Genomic DNA, 18580 nt, shown 5'->3' on the forward strand with positions numbered 1-18580 from the left:
GGGAAATGCTTTTTTTTAAAAAAATACTCCCCCACACTAAAGAAGAAATAAAAAACGTCCCTGCATGTAGTAAAGCTCTCCCCAGTGAATTTAGAGAGGGGAGAATTCAAAAACATCGTCCTCCATCTGCAGCCTGAAAAGATTACAGCCCCACAACCTTGTTCAGTGTTGTGTGTGGCATGTCAGTGGTTTTTTTTGGCAATTGTGGGTTTCCAGAAAGGCTTGACCATTTCTGGGTCTTATATGAGAGTTAACTCTTCCAACACTTAACACATTTCGTCCTGCAAACAGTCCCCATTGCTTCTTTTTGTTTTTTTGTTTTTGTTTTGTTTTTTACTCTAATCCTTTAGTCCCAAACCTCTGGAATGGGATTATTCAGGGCTTGCAAGACACCTTAAATCTGAAACATAGGGCTGGGCCTTACCATATACTTTTCTTTAGGGAGCTGTAGCCACACTGAAAAATTCAGTGAGCTGTAATAGCCCCCCTAACTGCTGTGGTTGTTACCATCCAAGAGAGAGATGACTAGCTCTGCCTAGCCTATTGCCATTTTTTCCCCTTGGCTGATCTCCATTCTGGGAAGCAAACACCATCGTGGGCACGTGGTGTTGGTGAAAGCCTCAATACCATGGGGGCTGGAAGATCCCCAACTTTAGAAATGAGTAGAGCCAGTTTTACTATTTTAAAAAAAACAGCTTGTGAGAAATGCACATTAACACCCTTCCATTGAAGTGAGGCGTTGTTTGTTCTGATTTGTCTCTGACTAAATTAACTGCAAGGATTTAGTGTTAAGGAGGAAGAGGGTGGCGAGACTGCCGTCTTTCTTTCGGTTTTGATATTTCCATATTCCTTACCCCCACCCCTGCGCCTCCATTTTATAACAGAGGGACGGCAGAGCAAGGGAGATGATGTTAGAATTCCTGACAGATTTTAGGCAACAGCGGCAGCCATTTTGTCTGCGCCTGCTGCCATCTTGGAATCCTGGCTGCATACAACCCAGTGCATTGTGTGCAGTTGCAATAAAGATGGCAGTAGGTGCCTTAACCTTTTTTCTAAGAAAAGTTTGTCGGTTGTGCCCAATCTTTGGTTGCGCTCTGCAACTAGATTCTAGATTCGTTCCCTTTATCCTGAACTATTGTAGGTTATAAAAGCTCTTTAAGAAGTTTCACTACTGCTCTGATGAAGGTGTAAGGTCAGGGCAACTGTGCCCTTGCTAAATCAGGAGTGCGGTTGCTCAGCCTGAGAAGAAGAAGCAATAAAGAGTGCTGGCAGGTTGGCCAGCTCTTTTTTCTTTGGGCAGGGCTCCTACGCCTCAGAATAGCTGTAGGACATTCAGCTATTCAGCAGGCAAAACTTTTCTTTTCAATGCATGCCAGGCAAAGCTTCAGTCAGGCCTTGAAGACACAGAGGCCGTGCCGGAGAAAAAAGCCGGCAACTCTTGTGAATGGAGCAATTTAGCTGCATAGTTTTCCCATGTGGCACAAACGTCAACGGAGACAGTAGCAGCTTAGCGGTTTTGTCTGCTGCAGGCCATTCTAAGAGCTTTCAATAGGCGTGAATAAATATTTATCGTCATATTATGCCATGAGCTTAATTGCTTTGTCATATCCTCAACCCGGCTCAAAGCATTCCAGGACCCGTGGTTCTGTGACAATGGGTAGGAACTGCGAGCACAATTGTCAGCACCCACTCAAACCTACAGGACCCAGGTTTCTTGGAGGAGAAGGGGGAGGCATGAAAGGTTTGGTAAAAGATCCCATCTTACAAAGGTTACGGAGTGGTTCATAACTTCCTTGCATATTGTGGTGGTGTTGTATTTTAAAAAAAGAAAAAGAATTTAGATTAAAGCAGCCAGACAAGCATACAATTTTTTTTTTCCAAAATAGGAAATCTCTGTTTTATTATCTTTACATGTCCTTTGAATAATAAAAACAAAAACACCCAAACAATTCAACGTTCTTGGATTCTGTGCAGAAAACTGGGAAGGGGTGATTTGTTCTTTGTAAAACAAAATTGGGGCAGGGGAAAGGTGAAACCAAAAATAGTGCAAAAGAAACCCTGTCAAAACGCATGGTTTTTTAAGGGGGTGGAATTGAATGCTCAGAAGATGCCATTCCCCTGTTCTTATTTAAAACTGTCTTGTATAACTCATACAAGAATATCCCATTCTACTGTGCCGTCTCAATGATGAATATTCAACCTGGCTTTCAAACTTCCAATCATATAAAGCTCCCCCCGTAACAAACAAGGTATCTTTTAAAAAGATGATTTACCACACATTTGAACTGGCATTTAAAGGGGAAAACTGCCCAAGGTAAACAATTGTTTCGTCCAGCGTGCAACAACAGCTACACTCCTAAAGGAAACTGCAATTGTACCAGCACACACCAGTTCCACCCAAACAAAACATTTGCCTCAAGCTTGTAGGATTCCAGCTAGGCTGTTCACCTGCCAAGAGTATAGCCAAGGTATTTTACCCAACTTTACAGGCCTGAATTTCTGCCAAAGACTTCCAACTTTATCAGATTGGTTCAATACAGCAGACGAGCATTCATGTCCTCTTAAATCACTGGCTTGTGCTTTGACTGAAAAGTGAATTTCACCATTGGCACCCCCTATTATGTTTAGATTTTCGTTTTAAGAGATGTTTCACATGCAGTGGGGCAGGGGGACACTGCATATGAATATACACGAATTGTGGCCTTTTTGAAAAATAGACAATGCGTTAAGGAAACATTGTCCGAGTGTCTGCTGCAACAGAGGAAGCCATAGGAGAGCCAGGGATGGTGTGGCTTAAAAAGGAACAGAGTGGCTGAAATTGCATTGACCCACACCTAGCAGGCAGCAAACCTGCAGCATCACTTTGCAAGAATCCACTGCAAAACATGGAATCTGGGTGTTCTCTGCTTATATGAAGCGATCGCTATGTGCACAATCGGGTTGCACAATGTGGCAAAGCCACAAAGAGGTGCAAACAGCCCAGTTTGGAGTCCACAACCCCTTCACATCATCAGCCTGCTGCGAACAAGAAACCAGCAGGAACTCAAACCTGAAAGTTGCCATAGCCCTGGGATGATTTTAAACGCAATTGGTTCGCTCTGGAAATTCGTCCTCGTAACTAAATCTAGAAGTACCCCAAGGAGAAACTTCAAGCGTTGGCTTGCCTTTTAGAGGCCCGATTGCTTCCTCGCAAATTCTACATTTTGGTCCGCCGAGAAATGTACTGCAAGGCGATTCCACATGTCTTGCCTTGTACAGCCAGGATTGGGTTTTAAGTAAGGAACAGGGTGGTTGAGAGAAGAGGCTACATGTCAGCTCGGCTCAGTTTTAATGATCTAGGATACTGACAATGGCAAGAAACGGGGAGAACTGGTATGTGTCTATGGCATAGCAAAGGGCAGTAAGAAATGGAGGAGGGAGCATCTCTTGGCAGCTTGTCGTCAAGGGCAAGTGGGCTGTGTGGCTTGGGCTGTTTCGGCCAAAACGAAACGAAGGATGCCATTTGCCACGTCCAACGTTTCATCTTTCTCCAGCACAATATCATAGGCTTCAAGGTACTTCCCCCGCTGTTCCTCCACCTGCATGGAGTGAAGAAGAAGAATTTATTATACCCCGCCCATCTGGCTGGGTTTCCCCAGCCACTCTGGGCGGCTCCCAACAGAATGTTAAAAATGCGATAAAACATCAAACATTAAAAATTTCCCTAAACAGGGCTGCCTTCACATGTCTTCAAAAAGTCAGATAGCTGTTTTATCTCTTTGACATGTGGTAGGAGGGCGTTCCACAGGGAGGGCACCACCACTGAGAAGGCCCTCTGCCTGGTTCCCTGTAATCTCACTTCTCGCAGGGAGGGAACCACCAGAAGGCCCTTGGAGCTGGACCTCAGTGTCTGGGCTGAACGATGGGGGTGGAGACGCTCCTTCAGGTATACTGGGCCGAGGCCTTTTAGGGCTTTAAAGGTCAGCACCAACACTTTGAATTGCGCTCAGAAATGTATTGGCAGCCAATGTAGGTCTTTCAGGACTGGTGTTATATGGTCTCGGTGGCCACTCTGAGTCACCAGTCTAGCTGCTGCATTCTGGATTAGTTGTAGTTTCTGGGTCACCTTCATAGGGAGGATGAATAGGTCTTACAGGCACTCAGCATTGACTAGCACAGTGTTGTTACAGTGGTTTCCAAGCAGTGTTCTAGCCTGAAGTTACTTCAAAGATCCTCAGGGGTTCCTCCATGAGATCAGCTATTGCTTCCACCCTGTTCTTCATCACCGAAGAGGAGCCAGTTACCAATGCCAATAAAATAACCTCTAACCTAACTGTCAGTTCAGCCTTGCACTAGAACATGTGTTTTAAAGTTAGTTTAAATTAATCCACAGGGTTAGATTTACTGTTTGTTACGAAGTGTGCCGTTTGCCTGCAAGTCAGCAGTTCTCACAAATTCTGGAATGCATTCAAATATCAACAGCAAAAGATCCAAAAAGGGGGGTGTCAGAATTGAGCATGAGAAATGCAAGCTTGAAGCAAACTGCATGCTTCGTTTGTTTAGCCACTTGAATGAATCTTCATATTTGCCTACTGCTTTGTCTTATTATCAGTTACCGCAGCGATGCCTTTAACACCAGTTTTGATCTGCATATCTCCATGTCGTAGCTGTCAACTTACAGATTTGAAAATAAGGGACCAGCAGCCTAGAAAATAAGGGATCAGCAGCCAAAATAAGGGATTTTCCAAGCACAGGTATGTTCAACTTCTGAGTCCCTCCGAGCCAAAGGCAGAAAGCCCAGCCAGCAGCCAAATGAAGCCTCAAGCGGTGGTTCCCACTGCACAGCAACCCGGCAAAGAGGATGCAGTAAGGGAAACCACCGTCACCTCTCCGCTGGGAAGTGCTGAGCAAAGGCAAGTCCCCGGGCAACGCGGCCGATTTGATTAGCACAAGGCATGCAAGCTCCACCCCCCAGTCATTCTTAGACTCCTTATTGGGTGAGCAACGCAGCCAAGCAACACAGTTGGAGCTTCCCTCCTCCCTGGCCGGCAGGCAGGGAGGGAGAGGAGCTGCTTCCTTTGAAACCCGGGAAATTTAAGGGACATCATCAATAAGGGACAGCAGCGGGACACAGCACTGCGATAAGGGACTTTATCGCCAAATAAGGCATGGTTGACAGCTATGCTCCATGCTTTTTTTCTGCTAATTTCTGCAGATCAAGCCTTTGTTGGCAGCACAAGAAGGGGTGGGGCACAATCTTTTCATGGACCGATGGCCACTTTCCCAGCTCTCCAAGTCTGCCACCCGAAAGGGCCATCTCACCTTGTCTCACAGCCCTTCCACAGTCAGCTGTGCCCGGCTGGGTAATCCCAACTCACCCTGTCATTCAGGAAGCCAACCCGGAGGATGTTCTCCACATCAACGACACCATCTGCCATACTGAGATCGCCCATGGAATCTCCAAGGAGTAAGATGTTTGTCCTTGTGCACAGCTGCTGGAAATACTCTGTATCCTTCAGGACCGTGTTGTTCTTGTTGTAAGTGTGGATGAGGGGCTCTTTGAAACCTCGCAGAACTCCCTGCATGGAGGACACAAAAACAAATGAGATAAACGAGTCACAGAAATAGGCAGCTTCTGTGTTGTGTTTGTGTGCAGCCAAACTACTCAGCAGTAATTACTTCAAAGTCGTTAAGTGTCCTTTTCTTTCTTTTTTTAAATAATTTTTATTGGAAATTTTATTTACAACATAGCATAAACCCCCCACCCCCCCAATATAGAAATCTACCCTCATTAAACATGGACATAACATACAATAAGCATAACATACAACAATACAAACAACCAAATAAAAGACCTCCTTTATCCTGTATCTGGCTTCCTTATTTACTTCTTATAAGCTGTTTCCTTTATGAATAATTATTAAGATTTTTCTAATTATAACTTAAATATCCACAAAGTCTCCTGCAGACATTAATCAAAACAAGTCCAGGTATGTATTTTAGGGCACTGTTTTGTGAAGTATTCTCTGCATTTTCCCCATGCTTTTTGAAACTCTTGTCTAGTGTGATCTTTAATTGCCTCTGTTAATCTAGCCAGTTCAATATACTCTCACAGTTTGTCTTGCCATTCCCTTTTTGTTGGCACAATTTCTTTTTTCCAATTTTTAGCTATTAGGATCCTTGCCGCTCCTGTGGCATAGAGGAATATTTTCTGATCTTCTCTTGCTATACCTGTGTCCGTTATCCCTAGTAGAAAAGCTTCTGTATTTTTCATAAAGTTATACTTAAACATTATTTTAAGCTCGTCATATACAGTGCTATGTTCGAGAAGCTTTTGATTTTTCACAGGTCCAGTGTCCTTTTCAATTTACAAATCATTTCATCTGAAGCTTATCCAGGCGATTTCACAATAAACAATAAACACCTATATAAAAACAGTTTAAACAATTGCATGTACAGAAATGCTTGAAGATCCAACACAGAAATCTCCTCTTAGAAAGCTCACTGAAAAAGCAAAGTCTTTAAGTTGCCATTCTTCTTTAGTTGGGACTTTGCTCAATTTCCATTTTGGGGCTAACAAAGCAACAGACGCAATAGTGGCATGCATAAATAACCTTTTTTAACACCTGGGAATTCCCTGGCAACTTAAACTGATAGAAAATGTGCAGCTTGCAGACCTAACATATAGAATAAGAGAACAAGAAGAACATACATTTGAAGAAGATTGGAAAATGTTTTTTGAATATATATGGATTAAAATTGTGTTTATTTGAAAAAATGGGCAGCATTAAGATAAATTCAACAGTGTAAATAAGTTTTGATGGATGTAATCAGTGCTTTTTTTCGGGGGGGGACGCAGAGGGACACATACCCCTAATCATTTTGTGAATCTAAGTTTGGCCTCATTGAGGGGCAGTATTTCAATATGAGTAGGAAAATGAGGGTAACCCTAAACATTTTTTAAGAAAAAAGTTTTGATGGATGTAATAATGGAATACTGAATGGCTTAGTTTATATAAAATATGCAGGGATTTATGTTTTGTAAAATGAACCATGGAAAGAGAAGAAGGGAAGTCACTGAAATTTAAAGGTTGGTTAAATGAATATCCTAAAATGTAAAACAGAAAATTTAATAAAAATTATAGAAAAAAGAAAAGGAAAAGGAAAGTCTTGCACAGATGCTGAATGGACAACAGCCTTGGTGCTTCTTTGAAGCGCCTTATCTACATCCTCAGGCCTCAACGACTTAAACTGATCCCACGAAACTGGCCTAGACATTGCATTGGACACTTCACCCAAATTTGCCACAAATATGGAATCCAAGTCATCACAAAGATGAGTGATTTTACCTTCAAAGTGCCTGGCAAACATGTCACACAGCACACCTCCAAGGGTTCAAGTACCCTCATCACCAGGCAAGTGTGAATAAACTCCAAAACTCTCCAAACAGCACTGGTGGACAACTACTTGATGTTACAATAATAATAATAATTTTATTCTTTGTACCCTGCCCATCTGACTGGGTTGCCCCAGTCACTCGGTGGTTTCCAGCATATACAAAAACATAATAAAACATTAAACATTAAAAACTTCCCTATACAGCAAAATGATTCCTCACCTGGATGTAGTAAACATGAATATGTGCTATAGTGCCTGTTCAGTCATTTTTATGACAAATTATCCGCCATATGCACTTAAAGCTCTCATTCAGCTTATTTCATTGCCCATGCTCTTCGCTGAACAGCACCAGAGAGGTGTGGTTGTGTTGATGGCTCAATGAGAGCTGGGACCGAGTCTCTTATAAATAATTTTTATCACTACAACCGTGGGACATGGGTGGTGCTGTGGGTTAAACCACAGAGCCTAGGACTTGCCGATCAGAAGGTCGGCGGTTCGAATCCCCGCGACGGGGTGAGCTCCCGTTGCTCAGTCCCTGCTCCTACCCACCTAGCAGTTCGAAAGCACGTCAAAGTGCAAGTAGATAAATAGGTACCACTCCTGCAGGACGGTAAACGGCGTTTCCGTGCGCCGCTATGGTTCGCCAGAAGCGGCTTAGTCATGCTGGCCACATGACCCGGAAGCTGTACGCCGGCTCCCTCGGCCAGTAAAGCGAGATGAGCGCCACAACCCCAGAGTCGGTCACGACTGAACCTAATGGTCAGGGGTCCTTTTAGCTTTACCTATCACTACAACCAAAATTCTGCTCATCCTGGTAGAGCCTGGGAGTTTCTGGCTGACCCCAGAAGGCACACTCCTGCCTTCCGTTCATCCCGTCCTATTAATACCATCCCAAAACTTTCTAAGCCCCCCCCCAACACAGTGTTCAGACTGGCACACCGCTTCCATGCCAGGGCAGATAGGAGTTGGGGGAAGTGAAGTGGGCTCAACTCACACTGTCGTCAAAGTCCATGTAGTTGGAGACCACGTTGACATTGGGATAGAATGCCCCAGCCTGGCGAATTATCTCCTCTAGCACATCACCCACACCTGCTGAGAAGATGAAGAGGGGTACTTTGTTCTGGTGAAGCTGGTCAAATAAGATGTTGAAGCCGTCTCTGAATGCAAGAAAGAAAGGAAGCGTAACATTCGACGCAAATGGTGAAACACACAAGGCTATTTCCATTCATGGCTCACTAAACCACGGCTTACTGCAATGTCCGGACAGGGTCAAAATATTGCAGTGTTTAAATTAAACAATTTGTATGCATGGTTTTTTTTTTTTAAAAAAAGGAGATATACAATATAACAATGGGAAACTCTATTTAAAGCAATTATTTTAACACAACGTTTTGCTTGGCAATCATTTTAACACAACATTTTGCCTGGCAATTATTTTAACAACGTTTTTGCTTATTATTTCAGTTGCCTTGAAAATCCACCCTACTGTAGGGATATGGCACACGTTACATGGGACAAACCCACTTTCGACTGGTAGGAAGCCGCCATCAATCCTAGATCACCAACTAGTGTACATGCATGAGACACACTTCTTGTAATCACGATTTACATCTTAATTGTGCCGTTAACTAAAAACAAAAACAAAAATGAATGTGTGGAGAGATCCTTAAATAAGCCTCTGTCTCCTCAACCCCTTCCACAAGGATAATAAAGCTGACCAACCCTACTAGCCTAAATGTTAATAAATGTGAAATGCTTTGAATACATCGAACATGATATATAAATGCTATCATTTGTGACAGAACAACTGTCTTTCAGGCTCTGGCTGCTTCTCCCTCTTTTACGGCTTCCAGTCCTGCTGCTCTCCCAAATCTCCCCATCCACAGCCATGTTTTGCCTTGCCAAATCTGGTCAACAACTGCACAATAATAATAATAATTTATTATTTATACCCCGCCCATCTGGCTGGGTTTCCCCAGCCACTCTGGGTGGCTTCCAACAGAATATTAAAATACAGTAATTTATTAAACATTAAAAGCTTCCCTAAACAGGGCTGCCTTCAGATGTAAAAATCTGGTAAGTTGTTTATTTCCTTGACATCTGGCGGGAGGGCGTTCTACAGGGTGGGTGCCACTACCGAGAAGGCCCTCTGCCTGGTTCCCTGTAACCTCACTTCTCGCAAGTTTAAAATACCTGCATTCTGTGTGCCAAGTAGGCGTGTGAAAAATCAGCAAGCCCTCAAACTCCGAAACACAATGGCACACTTCAATTTCAAGTGTCAAAATTCCACCTTGCCCTGACAGCGAATTCCGGAAGGGTTGAGGCAGAGGAGGACACAGACCACAAAAATAAAGTTGTTCCCCCATCCCACCTGCCCACCTCTTCTTGCACACATCATCCAAATTTTGTACCTGAGCATGACATCCGACTCTTTCACAACCTGGGCGATATCGCTTTTCTTTATCTTCTGTTGGGCCAGGAGGTCGTGGGCCTTCGTCCACCTGGAACACACACACCTGTCCTATCAGGGACCAGGAGTCCTCTGTGGGTGTATCTATTGAGCTTACAGAACCTCTAGTTGGTTTGTTTCTCCAGGCACATGAGCGATTCTCGTGTTTGCTTGACCGCCACAGATCAGACCTGTCTCAGGTGATGTGTCTGTGCCCCCGATCTCTTTTAAGATCCTCAAACCTCTCATTAATGGTGGAAATGTAAAGAAAAGGAAGGTACCTTTTATCATATGTGGTGGACATGTCCCAAGGTGAAAAGCTTCTGGGAAAAGATTTATAATGAGTTGAAAAAAATGTTGAAATATACATTTATTAAAAAGCCAGAAGCCTTTCTACTTGGAATAATAGGTTTGGAATTGCCCAAGAAAGATGTTAGACTGTTTTTGTATGCCAGAACTGCAGCAAGAATTTTGTTAGCCAAAAACTGGAAATTACAAGAAATACCAACAGTGGAGGAATGGCAGATGAAGATGATGGACTTTTAGGAGCTGGCTGTCCTGACTGGAAGAATCCGCAAACAGAAAGAGGAGGAGCATCAAGAAGAATGGAAGAATATCAAGGACTATTTAGTTAGATATTCTAAGATAACATATGTAGAATTACTTGTAAGTACCAAATTGGCCTAGGAGTAAAATATGCTGAATTGTACAACATTTTGGATTGAAAATATTATGAAAAGAACGAAAGATGTTAATTGAATAAGTTAATTTTATTTGAAAGTGGATATTGGAAACTTGCTACAATGAGTTCTATGGAAACTCAGCTGGGGGGATTTGAGGAAGTCATCTAACAATGATATTTAAATTAGGATTTTAACAACTAGGATATATGTTTGTTCTTTTGTAATGTTTTTCTTTTATGTTTGTTATAAAATTGGAAAATTAATAAAAAATATTGGGGGGGGACTCTCATTAATGGAGTTGGGGTGTGTGTGTTCTGTAATGGAAGAAAGCACCCTTCCTCCCTGTTAAGGAAAACATTACCTCTTCTGACACAAATACTCACCATTCTATCATGAGGGGCAACTTGTCCTCCGTGGTCCGGTACGGATCAATTTCAATAGGGTAGTAATGATGGAGCAGATCTTTTAGCTGGAACAGTTCCCAGTATCAAGAAAAGGAAGGGGGGATATTTAGCTAGTCAGAAGATAAAACACGCACATTTCAAGATGGAGGTTTTCCAAGATGGAGGTTCTGGCTAGCACTGGGACAACCAACTGCATAGCCTGTTCCCCATCATATTAGGAGGATGGGATGGGTATTGACCATTAGCCAGTACCTGCAGGCTACAGTCCCCCAAGGGGGTGGGCGACAGAAACAGGAAAAGCATCTTCATGTTATCTGTTATTTGGTTTCTTGCTTGGGGGACTAGTTGCAGGCAAGCCAAACCTACACGGAGACTGTAGAATAGAGAGAACTCAGAAAGTCATTCATGAGGTCTTAACCTCTCAATAGAAGGAATGGAGAATTCTCTGTTTCAAAACCTTAGTCCCCTCATAGAACTCAAGGTTCCTTGAGCTCCTAGCAGCAGGAGGGAATGGAACTGGGAAGTCAGTTTAGACTTTAAAATATCAGCATGCTGATGGGAAGTTTTGCTTCTGCACATGACTCTGGCAAACCGTTCTAAGCTGAAGTATTCCTTCCTCACCCTAGAATGTTCAGTTCACATTGAGTTCATGAAACATTGTACCCTGACCTGTTCTTAATGCATGGTTGACCACATCTACGGGATGCGATAGTTATGTTCTTTTAAGTCTTGCTATATCAATCACTAGTAATAGTTTAAGTCTTGCTATATCAATCACTAGTAATAAGTTTAATAAGGAGGTTTTCACGCCTGTCCAATTCTGTGTTCCCTTTCCCAACCTTTAATCTATTGATGATTAATGCTTATATGCAACCCTTGCATTGTATTTGTGTTAACCAATCAGCAACAAGCACATATGTGGCAATGCTGTAATATTCAATAAAAGGGACTCCCTGAGACATGCTCGGCAGATGCCTCCAATATGACACTCGTCATTCGTCTGTCGCTTATTTCAACCCAACAGCATGCCAAGATATGAAAGCTCATACCTTTTTCTTGCCTTCTTCGCTGATGACCCGGCTGTTATCTATGATATCTGAAGAGACACACACACAAAATATATGCCAAATTCAAAATATCGAATTCAGGTCTGGTTAACTACTATAACAATTATTATTTTTTGTCACGTATACAATTTTTAGTAACATTTTGGTTCCCCTCATCAAATATGGAAAATAACACCATTCAGAGATCTAAGTCTAGTATCTGACTTGTGATAAGCCCAATTTTGTAAAATATTGTTTTCCAGAATTCTTGTAGCTTCTCCCAGGACCACCACTTGTGAAAATATTTACTCAGGTACCATCTGCAAATAACCCTGAATCAGTTTACTCTCATTTGGGGTCAGTGTTCGAAATTAACCAGGCGCCAGGCGCATTTTGCACCTGGCTATTGACCACTTGCGACCAAGTGCAAATGCCTGGGCGCCAGGATAGTGCCCACCATCTGGAGCATCATGGCATCTGGACTGCTTTCACACACTAATACCACATCCAGTAGAATTCTATCAGTCATATTTTATGTGTACAATTGGAACGAATTCCAGGAACCAAAATGCTTTTTCTGTGCAGCCTGAGCAGGAGCAGTGAACAATGTTATAGTTAATTGTTGTAACTTGTCTTCCGTTACCCCCCCCCCCACTGCCCTGCTCACGGTGGTGAATAATATTCTTACGTTATGAATGGTTTGTGTCACCATTTTTTTTAAAAAAAGGGATAGGAATATATGTGGACTGTCCCAAAGGCTTGGAGGGACCAAGAGGGAGAGATAAAAGTCAGTGGTGTTTTACAAGAGAAAGATGAAATAGCAAAGGGCCAAAACTGGACTCACTGTAGGAAGTAGGGCAGCGCCGACCGTTGAACCCGAACCGAGTCAGAGTCATGTCAAAATCAGAAATGACCTGGTGAGAACAAGGAGGGAAAATGAGAGAGAGAGAGAGAGAGAGAGAGAGAGAGAGAGAGAGACATTACAAGGGATTCATTGCCTAGCGCAAGAAACTACTCTACAGATTCAGGGAACCAAGAAATTGGTAACTCTCAAGAGTTACCAAGTAATCTCAGGTGGGCAGCCTTCAGGCCTTCAATGCCGCCTGCCTCTGCTACCATCACCACTGCTGAATTTGTCAAGTGTCACTCACTAAGCTCATCAAACAGCTGCTTGGAGCTGCCTGCATGGAGTGTGATTTAAATGTGGAGGAAGGTGATCTCCCCATCTGCACAACTGCACTCTCTTCAGCCTGCCCATTTGCTGTTTGGTGGGCTAAGGGACGATTCCCAGTGCCTATCAACTGGGGAGGTGGGAAGGCATGATGGAATCTCTGCACATCAAGTGATTCCACCTGATGATTGGTGCTTCACACTAAGCAGGCTCAAAACTGAGACTGAGAAGGAACCCAATAAATTCTTAAGTTACAGTGGGCCGGAGTCATTCCAAGTTGTCCTGTCAAACCGTCAAAACATTTGTTATTTGCATCAATGTCACAGGATGCCAGGTTTCATTTACAGAGGGAAACTCAGCTTAAGACGGGTAATAATTTGCCAACACAACCTTGTTTCTTCTTGCTTTGAAGAAAGCAACATCTAGCATACATTAGTCAGGCAGTGGCCGGTAAATTCAACACATCTTCACCCGAGCTAAAGCGAATTACCTTTGACGCATGGTAGTCAAATAAGTGCAATTTTAAGAAAGAAATAAAAGTCTGTGTTCCCATTTACTACAATTGTTGTGCTTTGGTGACACGTGCCACATGAGTCCATTCAATCTTTGCCACGGTTTCATTTTAGCATTTCTATAGCTCCTATATCTATGTGTAATAAAGTTTTAGATGTTGGTGAGTGTTTGTCTGCCAAGTGCTCTTAAATCACTTCTCTGATGCAGGCTGGAGAGATACCAGCAGAAAGCATTAAGTTAACAGAACCTGTTTGGGGAACCTGACTTTTCACATGAAATCCAGATGACCCCCAAATTGCCATATTTCCCAAGAAACAACTTTAAGGAGAAGGCTTTCTCAGTGCAGAATGTTAAGGGCTTCACGGTTACTCATATGATTAACATTCTGAGCACTGCATTAAACCCATTCTATTCTCATCATTTGACAGGCATTTCACTAGTAAATAGACAAAGACAAAAACCAGGCAGCGCCTGAGGTAAAAATTTGATCCGAGGTTCATGCAGCTGCTTGTGCAATACATCTGGGAAGAGGCCAGGTGGGAGGGATAAATTAAGGGTACGACAAACAGCAGACAAACAGATGAATACAGGAGCACGCACCTGGAATTTTCCTACCCCACCTTTTCTGAGGGCTGAAATTACATTTTTTACGCGTTCAGGATCTTTCATTCGGACAGTCGCTTTCTCCAGCTCAGGCACCTAGGGAAAGACACAGCACATGACATTTTCAACAATGCGTGTTCTGTTATTTTTTTATTTACAGTGGTGGCACTGTGAGTTAAACCACAGAGCCTAAGACTTGTCGATCAGAAGGTCGGCAGTTCGAATCCCCGCGACGGGGTGAGCTCCCGTTGCTCGGTCCCTGCTCCTGCCAACTTCGCAGTTCGAAAGCACAAAGTGCAAGTAGATAAATAGGTGCCACTCCGGCAGGAAAGTAAACAGTGTTTCCGTGCACTGCTCTGGTTCGCCAGAAGCGGCTTAGTCCTGCTGGCCACATGACCCGGAAGCTGTACGCCAGCTCCCTCGGCCAATAAAGCGAGATGAGCACCGCAACCCCAGTCGGCCACAACTGGACCTAATGGTCAGGGGTCCCTTTACCTTTTATATGTGCTACATTTCTGTACCAGGGCCCCCAATAGCAATACGGTTATTGAGCCCCTAGCACAGAAAAGCAGCACGTATAAACGACATGCAAATAATACACATTGTTAAAAGCGTAGCGTATAAGTGATATGCAGCATTCATGCTATATAAAGCTCAGCATAAATATAAAACTACAGTTAAAAAATAAATAATTAAAAACAGCAGAGCCTTTTAAAATGACATTTACTAAAAAAAAAACAGAAGCCCTTTTGATAGGAATTTTAGGACAACTGCCCCCCCCCCAAAAAAAACCAGACATTATGTGACGACAGCAGCAAGAATTCTGATAGCACAGAACTGGAAGACTGGAGAAATACCATCAAAGGAACAGTGGCAAGAGAAGCTGGTGAACGATGCAGAGTTGGCAAAGTTAACAGATTAACTACGTGAAAAAGACAACAGTGACTTTGAAAAAGAATGGGAACCTTTTACATCATATTTGCAGAAAAAACAAAAAAAATAGTGTTATTGGCAGGATTTAAATAAACATTGGCAATTTTATTTATAAAAAAACAAGAAACTTAATAGTACGATAATACAGAAGTATATATAAACAGCAGGATGTAATATAAAATGTAATAAACCAGGGGTGGAAATTGAGGGAAGTCAGCAGGGAAAGGGGAAATTGAAACTTGAATGTAATGTAATGATTACAGACATTGTAAAAATGAAAAACCAAATAAAAATGAATTAAAAAAAACAACAGCAGAGCCTTAAAAAAAAAAAGCAAGCAGCTGAATAAGAATGATCTCAGTGGGCCAATAAAAAAGTCTTCACTTTTTGATGTAAAGTTTAACAGAGAGAAGGCTAACTTGACCTCCTTAGGAAGAAAGACCCAAAGCCCAAGTACACCCACAGCATCCCCCAATACACGCATGGTTGGTGTACACAGGTGTGTTTGTGGGTACCTTTCTGCCCAACTTGCTGCTACTCTGAGGAGTCAGTGCCAAGTTGCAGAGAAGGCCAAAGGCTCAAAGGGTTTGAGGGACTTGGACAAATTGGCATAGGGAGCCAATGGGAAGAGAACAAGTCAAATCCTTGCCTGTGGGCTTTACTCTCCCATAGAGCATCCCAGACAACTCCTGCCCCCTCCCCAGTCTAGTCTTCTTGATAGTCTTGCAAAAGGAAACCATTTCTCATCTCCAACCTGCACCCTCCACTTCCCAAGGACATTCCTGCACTTCCTGCCAAGACCTTCAGCCTTCCCTGAAAGACCACTGGGACTATAACTTCCACTATACCTGACTATTTAATTGGCAGGCTGATGGGAGCTGGAGTCCATCAACATCTGGAGGGCGGTGGACTCCCAACCTCCACTTCCAAAGGCTCCTTGCTTTTCCTCCATTCCCCCGTTGCACCAACGAACAAGCACCTAGAACAGCCTTTCTCAACTTGTGGATCCCCAGATGTTGTTGGACTACAACTCCCATCACCCCTAGCTAGCAAGGCCAGAGCTCAGGGGTGATGAGAGTTGTAGTTCAACAACATACGGGGACCACCAGGCTGGGAAACGCTGACCTAGAGTATTCATCCTTAGTATTTTGTTGTTGTTGTTGTTGAGTCGTGTCCGACTCTTCGTGACCCCATGGACCAGAGCACGCCAGGCACTCCTGTTTTCCACTGCCTCCCGCAGTTTGGTCAAGCTCATGCTGGTAGCTTCAAGAACACTGTCCCACCATCTCGTCCTCTGTCATCCCCTTCTCCTTGTGCCCTCCATCTTTCCCAACATCAGGGTCTTTTCCAGGGAGTCTTCTCTTCTCATGAGGTGGCCAAAGTCTTGGAGCCTCAGCTTCAGGATCTGTCCTTCCAGTGAGCGCTCAGGGCTGATTTCCTTCAGAATGGATAGGTTTGATCTTCTTGCAGTCCATGTTCTGCTTTAAATCTCCCACCACGTTCACCAAGGGGAAAGACCTATAACGATCTAATTTCCCCCTCCTCATCCCCAGTCACGGACCCCCCACGATTCCACCCCAGAGACCCTCTCTCTCCTCAAACCACGTGAAACCTGACCCCACAAACCTGACCCCCCCCCCTCCCAGATCACCTTGCATCAGGGCAGTTGGCTTAGCAGAGCCTAAGCTACAAGTCGGGTCACTGCCAGCTTGAATTTGCACAAGCCACTCTCTCTCTCTCTCTCTCGGCTTTAGCCTCCACCCCTCCTGTCTGCAATGGGGGGGGGGGATAATAACACTGGCCTACCTTTCAGAGTTGTTGTAAGGATTACATAACCACAATATCATAAGCAAAGCAAAGCTGCTCCTGACAGCTGCCTCCCTGGCACAGAATCCGCTCAGCTCCCTCCAGTGTTTGGCGACCTCCTAATAAAGAAGGGGAACGCACGCCCCCCCCAGACAGCTGCTTTCCTGGACCCCCACCCCCTCCTTCATACTAAACACCCGCCTTATGAAAAGATCAGCCCCTAATTCTGCCATATAAACACACCCCATATTCTTGTTTGGACAAGCGCAAGGCCGCCTCCAAAAGCCGCATCCCCTTCCCACCAGTTCTGGCTCAGAAAGTGGGTTCCCAACATGTCTCCCCACCCCCAAACCCCCACAACCCAACACACTTCCGCCTTCCCACACCTCACCCTAAGAAACGGGCATATTCATGGTAGGGGAGATCGCTTGGAAGCGCTGTGCAATTTGCTTTGCAGCCAACCCCCCCCCCCCCCCCACAGATCTTGAATTAAAGCACCTCGTGTTTTTGGAAAGCGTATTCTCCGACGGCTTGCAAAAAAAAAAAGCGCATTTTAGCAAAGCCCCCTTCCTTTTCCCGCCCGCCTTCCCCAGGATCTAACCATGATCTTCGCCCAGCAAGCCGTCCCCGGACGACGAGGAGTTTTGTAACTGGGATCGAGAATGGAGAAAGCCGGAGAAGGAAGGAGAAGAAGAGGGAGGTCTCCTTCCCTGAGCTGGGCTGGGCTCCCCAGGCACCTCCTCCTGCGTCTCCGCCCCTCGGGGTCCGGGCCGAGTTCTTGGCTGCTGCTGCGGGCTAAGATCCGGGGAGAGGTTTCCTCCAAGCTGCTTCGATCGCGGCCAGGTTGCTCGCTGCACTTCCCGCCCCCAAACCCCACTCCGCCCCCCCCCCGGGATGCGGGTGAGGCATCTGGGGTCACCCTGCCTTTAGTTCCACCCCGGGCGGAGTTGCCGCCTGCAAGATCCCGATAACCGGACCTTCTCGCTCTCGCGCGCAGCTACGCGGCAGCTTAATGTGAGCCAGTGCGTGCGAGGTTCCTATTAGTGGCATTGCCAGACTCAAAAAGTCATATTTAAGCATGGGTAGGCAAACTAAGGCCCGGGGGCCGGATCCAGCCCAATCGCCTTCTAATTCCGGCCCGCGGATGGTCCGGGAATCAGCGTGTTTTTACATGAGTAGAATGTGTCCTTTTATTTAAAATGCCTCTCTGGGTTATTTGTGGGGCCTGCCTGGTGTTTTTACATCAGTAGGATGTGTGCTTTTATTTAAAATGCATATCTGCGTCATTTGTGGGGCATAGGAATTCGTTCATTATTTTTTTTCAAAATATAGTCTAGCCCCCCAGTGGCGTAGCGCGGGTTCTCAGCACCCGGGGCAAGGCAAGTAATTTGCGCCCCCTAACCCGTGGATTTTAGCACTCGAGTCTCTTCCGCCCCCCCCCAGATGTTGCGCCAGGTGCGGCAGGCCCCCCCTCCACCCCCCACGCTACGCTACTGCTCCCACCACAAGTCTTCAGGACAGCCATCCGAAGGCTGGCGCGGGGAGAAGGTCTCTCCGCCCCACCGCCAGCCTTCGGAGGAGGTCCGAGGACAGTG

General features: G+C 44.6%; 1 protein-coding gene across 2 annotated transcripts; it reads right to left on the reverse strand.

The window, feature by feature from the left end:
* Positions 1-22: 22 nt before the first annotated feature.
* Positions 23-17848, reverse strand: NT5C3B (5'-nucleotidase, cytosolic IIIB). Of its 2 annotated transcripts, none has more exons than XM_082195094.1 (9): positions 17587-17848; positions 14264-14342; positions 12804-12873; positions 11963-12009; positions 10893-10978; positions 9789-9878; positions 8372-8534; positions 5358-5558; positions 23-3578 (listed from the first exon to the last, which is right to left on the reverse strand). In XM_082195094.1, exons 3-9 carry the CDS (start codon positions 12853-12855, stop codon positions 3441-3443), a joined length of 777 nt encoding a protein of 258 aa, XP_082051220.1. In that variant the 5' UTR covers positions 12856-12873; positions 14264-14342; positions 17587-17848; the 3' UTR covers positions 23-3440. The 2 variants fall into 2 exon arrangements, with proteins under 2 accessions (XP_082051220.1, XP_082051219.1); XM_082195093.1 differs by having other exon boundaries at positions 14244-14342.
* Between the last annotated feature and the right edge of the window lie 732 nt (positions 17849-18580).

Source organism: Podarcis vaucheri, assembly GCF_965113315.1.
Source record: "Podarcis vaucheri genome assembly, chromosome: 13".
Taxonomy (NCBI): Eukaryota; Metazoa; Chordata; class Lepidosauria; order Squamata; family Lacertidae; genus Podarcis; species Podarcis vaucheri.

Bases quoted from the DNA above. Each gene is read 5' to 3' on its own strand.
- NT5C3B (XM_082195093.1), bottom strand. The intron at 8,535-9,788 runs GTACAAAATTTG...TCTTGCATTCAG, and splicing joins GAGTCGGATGTCATGCTCAG to AGACGGCTTCAACATCTTAT. The intron at 5,559-8,371 runs GTGAGTTGAGCC...TCCTCCATGCAG, and splicing joins ACATGGACTTTGACGACAGT to GGAGTTCTGCGAGGTTTCAA.